The 12,851-nt window shown below is 37.8% G+C and overlaps 1 protein-coding gene across 1 annotated transcript in view; it reads right to left on the minus strand.

Annotated features, from left to right (window-relative positions):
- Positions 1-12,851, minus strand: part of FBN1 (fibrillin 1) — a 144,529-nt gene that overhangs the window by 52,148 nt on the left and 79,530 nt on the right. The window contains exons 17-27 of the mRNA XM_077785902.2: positions 12,246-12,398; positions 10,973-11,026; positions 9,969-10,094; positions 8,012-8,137; positions 7,428-7,547; positions 6,375-6,512; positions 5,332-5,382; positions 2,685-2,810; positions 1,638-1,862; positions 366-491; positions 145-273 (exon numbers count right to left, since the gene is read on the minus strand). Coding sequence (XP_077642028.1) covers positions 145-273; positions 366-491; positions 1,638-1,862; positions 2,685-2,810; positions 5,332-5,382; positions 6,375-6,512; positions 7,428-7,547; positions 8,012-8,137; positions 9,969-10,094; positions 10,973-11,026; positions 12,246-12,398 — 1,374 coding nt within the window. The remainder of the gene's footprint in view (positions 1-144; positions 274-365; positions 492-1,637; positions 1,863-2,684; positions 2,811-5,331; positions 5,383-6,374; positions 6,513-7,427; positions 7,548-8,011; positions 8,138-9,968; positions 10,095-10,972; positions 11,027-12,245; positions 12,399-12,851) is intronic.

Here is a 12,851-nt window from a genome sequence, read left to right on the forward strand (position 1 = left end):
AGTAAGCTTTAGTTAGGCTCACAAAATAGGAGAGACTTAAAGTCAAGCACAATTAAACCTTAAAAAAAAAACTCCAAAGAAACCATGCATAGCATACTAGCACATCACATACTATTGCACATCTAAGGTTTATAAAAAACATACCCATGCAGTTTTTCATCATCATAAATCCACTTTCATAGCCTTCAAAACATTCACACTTGAAGTCTCCAGGAGTATTGATACACCTGCCTTGGCCACAAAGATCAGGAGAGATGTGGCATTCATTGATATCTGTAAGATAGAACACATTCACAGGGTTTTCAAAGGAGTTCAGTTTTCCCTTTTCAATTCACAGCTATGAGAGAGACATCCATGCAGTTTACCTGTGCAGTTCCTCTCTTCAGAATCGAGGGCAAATCCACTGTCACATCTACACTTAAAACTGCCAATGGTATTTCTGCATTTTCCATGGGTACAAAGGCTGGGGAACATTTTGCATTCATTGATATCTGAAAATGAGATAGTGTGGACATATGATGTTACCATTGCATACAAAAACAGTGCACAAAAGAGCAATGCTGACATCAGAGCTCATCCTTTTTTCATGGCAGGGACCCCTTCTTGTGGGGAAATTAGACCACACTACATAAACTGATACTGACTTCCCCTTAACCAACAGTGTAGACAGATGCTCTATGCTGGAATTTCCAAAAACACTTTCTGCTACAGAACGGTATTAGTCTCCCCTTTGTCCTGCAGCTCAGGACGATTTCAGTGGACAGAGGATGAAGGCAAAGACAGCTTTCAAAAGAAGCACTGTGTCTTCTGATTTCTGAGAAAAAAATGTGACTTCCATGAGTCACAGAAAAAATAATGAGCATAAGTAAAAGCACATGTCACTTTCTTTATGGATAATTAATGGCTTAGTAACTGTTTATAAAACAAGGCTGAAACTAACAACAACAATTGTCATTCGTATATATATATTCCCCTCATTTTAGACTTCATAATGTTTAGTTTTTGGGTAACTTCTGACATTGTCCAGCTTAACCTCACTGGTAATCCTGGAAAGACAGCTCTCAGCAGATGATGCTTGGGTGTCACTGTGTGATTCCCATTTAATGCTGGAAGTTTACCAACAAGAGTCATAACACAACTAGGTTTACTGTAAATAAAATTTTCTGATTTGAGCCATCATCCTGGAAGCTATTTCCTCTACTTTTCCAAGTAGTTTCACAAGAAATTTCCAAAATTATTCGCTATTTCTTCATTGCTTCACGTTAGAATTAAAGTTATTGCACCCTTTACAAGTAAGGATTGCTCTTTCATTACATCCAAAGCTGACTGCCCAGTTTGTTCCAGTTCTTGTACTATGAGATGCCAGGAGGCAAAGTCAGGCATAATTTAACCTCTCTAGTGACACAAACTGTGTTCTGAGGCTGCAGTATTATATGGTATTTAATGGTGTCTAACACAAATTAAATTATCCTGTATTTTATTTAGACTTCAGTTGCCATGAAATCTAACTGGATTTTCAAATGTGTCTTAGGGTGAGTGAAGTGCCTATCACCAGAATTTTCAAACCCAGAGGAGGTGTCTGATGGAAAAGTGTAAGTATATATTTGCTGGCAATTAACCACAAATGGACCACATACCTTTAGAGAAAGGTTTCCCACTTATTTCTATCTTCGTAGAGAAGCCAGGTCCCCTTGGGCAAAGAGCTTCAAACTCAGGAGTTCCCCTGAGAGGACACTCCTCGCACTCCTGGCCCCAGGCTGCCCCCACGGAGCAGCAGCAGGCGTCCATGCGGTGCCGGCCTGGGATCTGGGACGTGCACTGCTCGTCCTCATGCTGCAGGTAGCAACTCTCCAAGCGAATGTCTGTTGGGCAATTTAACAACATGTTGAGAAAGAAAGAGAAAGTTTACTTCACTGCAGAGGAATTTTTTTCCAAAATCCCTTCACAGGACAGCACACTCCACGTTTTTGTGGACTCAGAGGAGCATACCAAGCTCGCTGCATAATTCCTAACAGCAAAATATTAACGCTAAACTCAGAAATTAACAGTTGAAGTAAGTTTAAAGCACCGCTTTGAGAAACGGTGCTCAGCACTTGAAGTAAATTTTGGATCAGAAAAGGATTTTAAACATTCCAGCTTGCCATACTTATATAAAGCCTTTTAATTACTACAAGCTATATACAAGCCTTTTTACTACACATAAGCTATGCCTTGTTCAGAGGCAAATCTTGGGCATTATTGTTATAAATGGACAAAGGTGCTTTGGGTGGACAGCATACAAAACTTGGATATTCTGTTGCACTGCATCAAGGTGCATGGTGTGGCCAAGTCCCAGCCCACAATGGTGCAGCCTCCACTATTCCAGCCTTTGTTGCAAAGTGCTTTCAGTGGGGCTGCAGATGAAGAGCACTAAAAGCACGGATAATCTGTAGGGATTTGTCAGATGAACAATCTGGAAGTAAATCACAGCTATTCACTAGCTACCAGATGGGGATGGGCTTTAGCTACTACCATTGGAACCTGTTCCTATTCCAGATAAACAAAGTTAATGTCCCAGATTAATTCAATTTGTAAAATGGGCAAAAATAATTTTCCTTTCTTGTTAGAAAACACACAGTTGAACCACTGGTCACTGCATAGGTCTGCTTTTCACTAGTAGACCTGTACATGGAATTAACACCTACCAAGACAAGTCCGTCCAGAAGCATCTAAAGTCATTCCACTGGGGCACTGGCAAACAAATGATCCCAAGGTATTGACACACTGCCCATTTGTACAGACTCCAGGAAACACCTCACATTCATTAACATCTATTAAAGAGAAAAAAGAAGTGAGTAAGAGTAATCACTAGCATCTAAACATGAACAAATTAGCAAAAATATAAAAATAATAACATTGTAATGTTTTTAGGATAAAATAAAAAATGACAGCAGTCTACATGGCCTGAAAAAATTCAGAACATTTACAACTCCCAAAGTAATTCAGCCAGATCCAATTAATTACAGAAAACTGCAGATGATCAGAAATAATACATGTTGCTATTAGCTATTCCTACATATACTGAAATTAAATTCAAAAGTAACAGAAAAGGGAGGGATGTTTAAAGACTATATCCATTTTCATACTCACTGTGGGCCAAATATTTGAAGCAAATGGACAAAGAAAGACCAAAGTAAGTGCAAAATTACATTATGCATTATTCCAGCTAGATTCAGTATTTTTTTAAGTTTTTTGAATATTTTCTCTATCTGCACATCTGGAAACTAAAACACCATTTGAAATTCGGTTGTATGGCTTTGTCAGCAATTAACGACTTTATATATATTAAAATAATCTCCTTACAACTACACACAGACTTTAACTTCATTGAGTAAAAACTGTATTTCTATAATTAAAAGGCAAATTTTGCACTTTTTGGTAAGGAAAAATTGATTATATACATTAGCTTGGCTTGAGCTTAAATAAATGTTTAGTAATCTAAGTGTGAGGTCCTCTTACCCATGTCCTTAGTGGAAAGCATATGCTTCACAACTGCCTTTGGGAAAAAGCTTCCAGCATTAAACATGCTCCAAGATAAAGCGTGACAATTTTTAGGACAGGAGAGGATAAGAACAAGAAATGGAAAAAGAATGACTGGCAATCTGTAGATAAATACTCGTGTATAGAGTAACCAAGAAGTGGGACGGTTGGGCTGGTTAGGCCTCCAGACACAACTCCTGGTGCAGAGACTGCATCTCTCAAACCTCATGGAGCACGACAGAGGATAAACGCTGGGGGCCAAATCAGTGGCCTCTGCCCTTGAACAGATACTGTAAATTGACTGGAAGGTATGAAGTAAAGCCAGTGGGATTATTAGAAACCACTGAAACACTGTTCACAGCCTGTGAGCAATAGTGCAGCTGACAACTCCAGGGCTCGCCCGTAAACGAGAGGAATGCTGCCAATTTAGTTTGCTTATTTCCTTGCACAAGATCTATTACTCATTTTACATAGGCTGTGTATGGGAGAACTGACTATCACCTTTTGGGAACTAAACTTACTCCTGTCTCTAACTTGCCAGTAAATTTCCTAGAGACTTTTCCCTGTCTTGAAAAATGCTTACATTGGTTGAAAACCAAGTAAGGCTTCAGTAAGGTTACAAGGAAGGAAAACTACTCTGAAAAACCTGGGGCTATCCAGGTCCCATAGAAACGAGAAAGATTAAAGCATGTAATAAATGTAATCCGATGCGCTGGTAAAGGAAATGCTGAAAACAGTTATGTCTGTATCTTGGAAGGATAAACTTTCCATCCCAGCAGTGTTGAAAATGTTCTAAAACTTTCCTTGTAAAGAGAGATAGGTGGGCCCACTTTTTTTTTCTTTTCTTTCACTTACACACTCCACAAAGTGTTGCTGAGGTCAGATAAGTTATGTACAGTGGGTCTGCAGCACAGACGTGCCAAGGCATTCAGTCATCATTTGGAAAGCAAAGAGTATGTGTGAGGGTGTTCCTCTTTTCTTTTTTTTTTTTTTTAAGAGAAAAAAAACAATGTTTCTTTATGGAAGCTACATATGGGAGTAATTTTTTAAAAATATTTTAACTGCAGTGTCATGTCAGATGTTGTCAGTCAGGATGACCCACAGCAGTTTGAGACTCTCTGAGCTTCTGCGTATTATGTAAATATGCAGTACTTTTCCAGGGATTCAAATCAATTCAAATAGAGATGAAATAGGGTGGGACCTTCAATTCTCACAGAATAGTATAGAGTCACCTCATACCAAGTAAAAGACTACACATTTAAAATATTAACCTTTTCTTTAACCAAAGAATAACTCTGTCCTGATGGTTTTTGTTTGTTTATTTTAGGACAGCAAAAATATGTTTTGGAATGTTTAAAATTTCATATAACATCATATGAGAGAAAGCCAAAGTTTGGGAAAAAGAAAAAGAAAACTAATGTGAACTACAGTCTTTGAACATTCTTTTTCTAAAGCATGGTAATGGCTTATCATACCACTGTATTATTTATGCTATGTTTTGTAGTATATATAAGACACATAATTTGTAAAAACAGGTTACTCAGTTAACAGCATTTGAAGAGAGAGAGCCACCTCCTTAACCTGTTTGACACTGTATTTGCAAGTGTGTAGTTTGAGATAAAGTGTGAGTATGCAGGAATGTTAAATAAACTTAAACCAAATTCATCCCTGACATAACTCTAATGAAGCTAATAGAACAACACAAGGTAAGAATTTGGCATAGTGTTCCTCTATGATAAATTAAGCACTTAAATCAAAACACTGGCATTTTTTAATTCAAGCTTTGATTTATGTTAAGGCAACAATAAATACCTTCACACAATGTTCCTCTTATTCTTGAATATCCCTTTTGACATATTGGGTCTGTAAAACAAACAGAAGTGAAGTTTCAGAATACTACAGTCCAAAACTCCTCATTAATTTATTGTGCAAAACTGATCATGTGAAACATTATCTAGTTTACTGCTATGAGAAGTCTGAGTGCTTAGACAGTATCCCAGTATTTTCTGAAATAATAAAGAGATAAGATGGGGCAACTACATAAACTGTATAGAGTGTCAGCCTTTATCCTCTTTTGCTTCCCATGTGTCTCAGCTAGCTAGCCTAAAAGTGGTTATGATTTCTGTTTCATTTGAACCAATTAATTAATTTCACTTGATCACAGCACATTACAACCCTATTTATCATGGATGAATGAGGATGAAATCCGTTAAGATACACAGAATGAAATTAACCAAAGATTTGAGCAAACTAGCAGCTTTCAGGATATAGAAATAACCCACACACATTTCTGCATTCATCAGCTCATCCTTGGGTTCCCAGCTCATCCCACAGTTGAGTAAAATTATTAAATGATTATGCAGCGACCTCAACCCATTTTTTCTCCAACTGTATGATTCTCCAGGTCATCAGTTAATCTAGAGAGTATAATAACAAGGGCTACTCCCTCTCCTCCCTTCATTACCACACCAAAGATCCATTTGTTGTGAACATTTCCTTGGGATCTCTGGGGAACATGTATTTATTGCTACATCATTAGGAACTCCAGATCACTAATTATGACAAACCATGCTAAAGAAAGGCTGCCAGTTACAGACTGTAGGTGTGGTCCCTTCCCTTCAGCACTTAAACTTGTAAAATATATACTGTAAAATCCAGTTAGAACCTTCTATAGCTGCATGCTGCCTCTCAAATACTAAGACTTCTCTTTTCTGGGACTGAATAAGGGATGATTGCTTGATAACAGAACAAGTAAAGTTATTTGTCTAGTCTGTGCCCAACTTCTAGGACAATAATCTTGACCAACCTCAGAGGAAGAAAAGTCCAAGGTTCCTGAGGAAAAGTAACAGCATTACCTCGTTCACATGGTGTACAAGGACTTCCCCAAGCAGCACCTAGTGAGGAACAGCACTGGGACTTCAGAGTTGCTCCATTGATATTTATTTCACACCTTCCATTGACTATGTTCTGCCAACAGGTACCCTTCACAGTTTCTGTTTGGAAAAAAGCCATATATTTTCATACAGATTCTCTAGAATTATGCATTACTGTATTTACAAACACATGTGCATCTAGCCATGAAAAATAATCATCCTTTCATTATAATTTACCACATCAGAGCTAAATTTATTTTAAAATCTCTTAATTTACCCTTCCCTATGCCAACTATAGCTTGAAATCATCCCAGCACAAAGTTCTTGCACATCCTTGTTTATGCTTACTGTCCTTAACAGGGAGTATGTCAATACCATTCAAGATCCGAGTCCCTGTACTGATTATGACTCAGATTAGGAGCACATGCAGAAGAACAGAGTAGATATGAACCCTTGCCACATCTTCCATTACTTTATTCGATCCCCCAGTTTGAATATCTTCCTACATAGGGGAGTGGCAGGAGATAGCTAAGGATCAGACAGCTGTAGTCCTACAGTTTTCCTCACTGACTAGAAAAGAGCTATAAATTACTGTCCAACAAAACAGACAAGAAAGGAAATTACGAGTCCACTGAGTATCTGAGTCACAGCATTGTCCATGGATGCCCTTGAGCTGGTTTGGACTGTGCATAACTTGGTCATGCTCCATCTCAAATACAAAACTCTTTCCAAAGAGCAGATCCTAATTAGAATATGCTCACTTTATTACAGGAGAAATTAAAGAGGTGAGAACAGACATGAAGTACTGGTCATAGAAATTTCACCTCTCTTTCAAACTTGACATGGACGCAAGCTCCCAAGTGCACTTTATGCCCCCATAGTAATGGTGAAAAAAGCACTTTTTAACATTTTTTCTATTACATTTCCCACTAAATTTATCTACACAAGTTATTTTAAAGCATTTTCTTAACCTGGTGTACAATGTTAGCATGTCACTGGACATTTTTAACCAGCAAACATAAAAGGAATAAATACCTATGCAGATGGTTCTGGTTGGATCCAAAGTACTTTCAGGAGAACATTCACAGACAAAAGAACCTGGTGTGTTTTTGCACACTCCATTAACACAGGGGTTAGATTCACATTCATCAATATCTAGAAAAGAAACATGCTGATATTAGTGCCAGAAAACATTAACAAAAATACATATGGCTCTTTTCAGTTTAGGAAAAAGGGGATGAAGTTTTCCGCATTGCCAATCTTGCTGATATTCCCCTCTTCTGTTATGAAATCCCCTGCAACAGACTAGCAATGCACATGTCCCAAAGACACACTAATGCATCAGAACTGTCTGTGACTCAAAAAGGGTTCAAACTAGGGGCCCTTTGGCTCTGTTCTTCACACAATAGATTTGTAAAGCTTGGTTCTTCTCAGCCTTGGCATAGTGTGAGCTCACTGGTAGTAGTAAACAGGGAGAGTAAATGCAGGCTATTCCATGAGGTTACCTAATAATTTCATTTTGTCTTGTCCCTCCCTCCTCATTCTCCTAGTTTCCCACTGAATTTCTGAGAACAATCCATATGAATAAAACTAGAAAGAAATGGTGCATTACCAATTACCTTCACACGTTTTTAGATCAGGAGTGTATACAAATCCTTTTGGACAGGTGCAGGTGAAACTTCCAGGGGTATTTCTGCATTGCCCATTGTCACAAAGCAGCATGTTCAGCGCACATTCATCAATATCTACAATGAAGATAAAGAACTTTTTAAGAAATAAAACATTTCTGGAATAGAAGTTAGGTCAGAATTTCACTCCCAACAGCCAATTTTCAGAGGAGACAAATAGGGCAGGGGGATGTAGAATATGAATACTGAATTCTTTTTGTAGACAAGAGGTTTGCACAAAAGCCTGTACTTTCTTTCCTCACATATTTATAGTATGTGACAGCCACACCACAGTTCAAAATAAAGCTGGGATTCACACTTTGATCCTGCATTTATTGTGGATTAGGTCTCTGAGTCACTGCACAGCAGCATCCACAGTCAAGAAAGAAAGGAGGAAAGGATTGGTTTGAAAAGGTCTGCTGAGCATCTTGGTCTTTAAATCACCATTTTTTCCAAGCTGGCTCTGAACTTTGATGTTATAGTTAACAAGGCCAATGTAAGTCTACACTTGCTTCAGAGATGAAAAATTTAAATAGACTTGCTAGTGCTAAATTTAAGAACCCTGAGGAAATCTTTGGAAGAACTGTGGTCATTAGGGAGAAGTTGCAAGAAGGTGGCAATGGGCCATGAATAGCAGGTGAAGACCAGGAGAGACCCAAAGAGCAGACAGGAACAACTGGCTACGTCAGAGAGGCCTAGAAAGTGTTGAGAGAAGTTGGGAAGACTCAGAGGGTCAGCGCAGCAGCTGGGAACAGCAAAAGTGCTAGGGGAAGAAGGGAGACTTGCAGAATAAAACAGACCATGTGGGAAGCTTCACAGGAGTTCAGAAAAATTGAGAGAGGGCCAGGTGGAACATTACGGGAGAATGGGAAACATCTGTGATGGAGCATGGATGTGGGCTGCAACAGGGTGGGCTGGGGAGCATCTGGAAAACTCACAGATGGATTGGGAGAAGAGAAGAGATGCCATCAGCTACAAGCAAACACTGGAATAGGACATGGATAATTAAAGCCAAAGAAGCAAAAGGGAAAATGGGATGAATTCAAGTGTGATTTTTATCTAAGAAAGAGCCTCTTTTTTTTTTTTTTTTTTTTTTTTTTTTTAGATAATGGATAGTTTAGACTGGGATAACGCCCATGACTTAAGCTATTTAGGTTTAAGTAGAGAATACAGAACCCAAATAAAATTATTATGTAAGCTAGAGATAATAAAAAGAAATTTAAGAATTTTAAGGTGGTTCCAGAGCTGGCTGAAGGAGAGATTACAGTAGGATATATTAAAAAAGAGAATAATCACAATGAAGTTAGGATACTAGAAATGCTTTCAGGGATCAGACTTGGGACTGATCCTATAGAATATTCATTTTAATGCAGAAGTAAAAAATTAATTGTATCAAAAATTGTGGACAACACTAAGCTGGAAGCTATTACCAATACAGAGAATTAGACAAGGCTAAATTAATCTTGACAACATGAACAAGAAAAATAAGATGAAATATAATCACCAACATTCAAAACTTTGCAATTAGGGACCACTAACAATAACATGCTAGAAACCAGAACTCATCAGCTGAAGCTGAAGAGCAAACTCTGGATGTAAGTCTCAATTAGAGGATGACTTTGATCCCACAGTATAACATGTATTTGAGAAAAGACTAATGCACACTAGAATCAGTTCAGGCAGAATATTCCAAGGGGAAATGGAGAATTTCTGGCACGACTATACAAGGCACCAGTCAGACTTCATCAGAACACTATACACTGGTCAGATTAGTCATGTTTAAGAGAGGGCTGCAGTCCCTATTTTTATGAAAAGAATGGATGTATAGATTTGGATAGTTTAGCTGACAGAGTTTGAGAAAGGATATGATGATTCTTTATACATATTTTGAGGATAAGACATTTCATACCAATGCAGTTTTTCCCAGTTGAGTCTACTTCATATCCAGGGTCACAATAACATTTGTATGTTCCATGCAGGTTCTCGCACCTTCCATTTGGACAGAGATCAGGATCCAATAAGCACTCATTAATATCTACATAAAGGTAAAAAAACCCAAACATCAGAGCAGCAGTTGTTGAGAGTGTGTTGGGGTTAATTCTCCAAACTAGAAAAATATAATTCAATATAATTTAACATAATTTAACATTGGCAACTCCACATTTATAATTATGTAGATCTGATTGGGAAAGTATTTACACTCAAGAGAAAAAAGCAATTCTTTATCATTAATTTATCTCTAGCCCATGGTCATTTATGAAACTTTCAACTGTAGGGAAGAACTGGGATATTAAACTGGGGATCAGAGATTATATTTAGAGAGGGCCATGTACTAATACTTCGCATATCTCCTGATTCACAGCATTTCCAGATGGCATCACTTGCCAAAGCATTAATATCCCTCCTTTCTGGGTGCTTTTCCCTATCTACTGCCAGCAAGTCTACTAGTGAGCACTGGCTCATTTAAGAGTTTGCAGTTTCACAGTTCTATGACTACAAAGCTTTCATTGTAATAATTTCCTTCTTTGCAGTTAAACAAACCCTGGCCTATTTTGACAGATGAAAACATGAGTAAGCTCAATGTTCAATATGGCTTTATTCTTCAAGATTATTTCACCTGAAATATGCAAATATGAGTTACATATAAAGTCATGTAGGTAATGACACTTCTCATAAATTTGTCATTATTTTATAACGACACTTACATACACTCCATGATGCAAACCAGAGAGGCCTCACTGGTGAAATGGCATGATCCTGAAACTCCATGCTCCATTCATTAAACCCTAAGCCTGTCTCCCATTCTCTTCTGTCACCATCCCCACTAGCACAGCTAACAAATTAAGGATATCAAGGTAACACTTTCAGACAAAAGTGCTATATATAAATTTGAATTACATTAGGTGAGCTTACCATTTCCTCCTGCAGTCATGCCAGTTCCACTACTACACAGAGCCTGATATTCAGCTGGAAAAAATATTTAAAAACTTATTGGAATAGTTTTTCTCAGCTCATTGCTTTCAGCATCACCATTCACAGTATAGTAATTAATTATTCAAAAGAAGTAACAGGCTTTCCAATTCTTCTGAAAACATTAATAACCTTACAGTATTCTGAACCTGTGAAGCATTTTAGCAGATTCAAGGTCTGAATCTGCTTATGAAGATGGATGAGTAAAAACTTCACATGATGAACTGTGGCATTTAAGGGTAGACATAAACTTCATGCTGGTCCTCCTACACAAATGAACCATAACATAATCACAGCAAGATTCTCCAGAACTTTATGCCCAAGTCCTTGCCCAAGGTGCATGTTCAAAGAGACCAGGAAACAGAATATTTTTTTTCCTATAAATCTGCTCCATTTAGCAGGAATGTCTTCATGAGTTCATAGTAGATCAAGGATATCTTATCAAATGGTATACTTTGGTTATGTGCAACAATCAATTTGCCGAGTAACAAGAAACACATAATAAATTGAGGTTTCAAACTAGCTCCCTGCAGTCAGGCACCTCCATGAAACCAAGGTCTCTTTAATTTACTGGCTTCACAGCAAGGACTGTGTCAGCAGAGTCTTGTTGGAAGAATTTTCCTAAAACACTTCTGCCCATTGAAATGGTTAGGATTGCTTTCTTTCCAGAGAGAAGTTATGTCCCAAACAACTTCACTTGGTGGGGATTTCAGTGACAGACTCAAGTATTTGCAAGAAACTGAACTGGACATTTGTCTGTGCATTGACTACCCAAGGTACTGAATAAGCTACTTCAGATAACTTGAAGGATATAGGAGTCATACAGCAAACACGTGACTGACAGGTGTACCTTATGGGTTTGGATCTATGAATTAACAACATTTTTTCCATTAATAACTTGCGTTAAAATTTATAGTTTTTTCTATCTACATCTACCAAAATATGGTTTGTTGTCTGAAAATGCCCTGTTTGTTATTAATGTGCATAACAAATCTAGGGCCAGATATTGTAATTTACTGTTGCTTAAAAAAATTATCTCCTGTAGTCTTAAAGCATATAAAAATAAAAGATTGCTCAAAATATGTAATATATTATACAACAATGTAATCTCCTGACTCAAGTTGCAATGTTAATATAAAACTTTCTTCTACCTTTCTAAAAACAGTGGATGAACAGAATTCATAAATTAGAAGATTTACCAGTGAACATGCCGTACCTGAGTTTTGTGCTGGGCAGGGCTGGCAAGGCTCTCCAAAGGCATAGTCAGTGCTGGCACAGCAGCATTCTGACTTTGTAACTGCACCCGTTAATGGTCTCACACATTGTCCTCTCTTGTAGCCACCATAGCATGTGCTTCGCATATGTGTATCTGGGGGAAGAAATCTCTCTTAATCCTGCCATAGCAAACTATCCTGCCATAAATTATAACAAGTATTAAATGTAGCTATGGTGTCATAAACACCATAAAATAGCTGTCAAAACAAAGTCTCTTTCACTATTTCCCTCTGCTTTCCAGCCACCTATACAACACCCCCCTACTAGAGACAAGAAACTTTTCTTCCTCATGCTCCCAAGAATTAAGGCATACAATTAGTCACTGTATTTAATGACTTAACATGCATTGGTGAACTACTAGGCAAACAATCAATTGTTAACCTTGAACTAGTGAGAAGCTGTGGGGAAAATGGACAAAGTCATTGCTCTTTCTTTGCTTGTAAAAAGCCCAAGGAAAAGTCATTAATGCTATTCTGGTACATAAGAATTCATATGTTTATGTTTTCAGGTCCAGGGGTGATTTTTCTCTTTCTTTAAGAACTGGCCC

Source organism: Lonchura striata, chromosome 10 (genome assembly GCF_050655825.1).
Source record: "Lonchura striata isolate lonStrDom1 chromosome 10, ASM5065582v1, whole genome shotgun sequence".
NCBI lineage: Eukaryota > Metazoa > Chordata > Aves > Passeriformes > Estrildidae > Lonchura > Lonchura striata.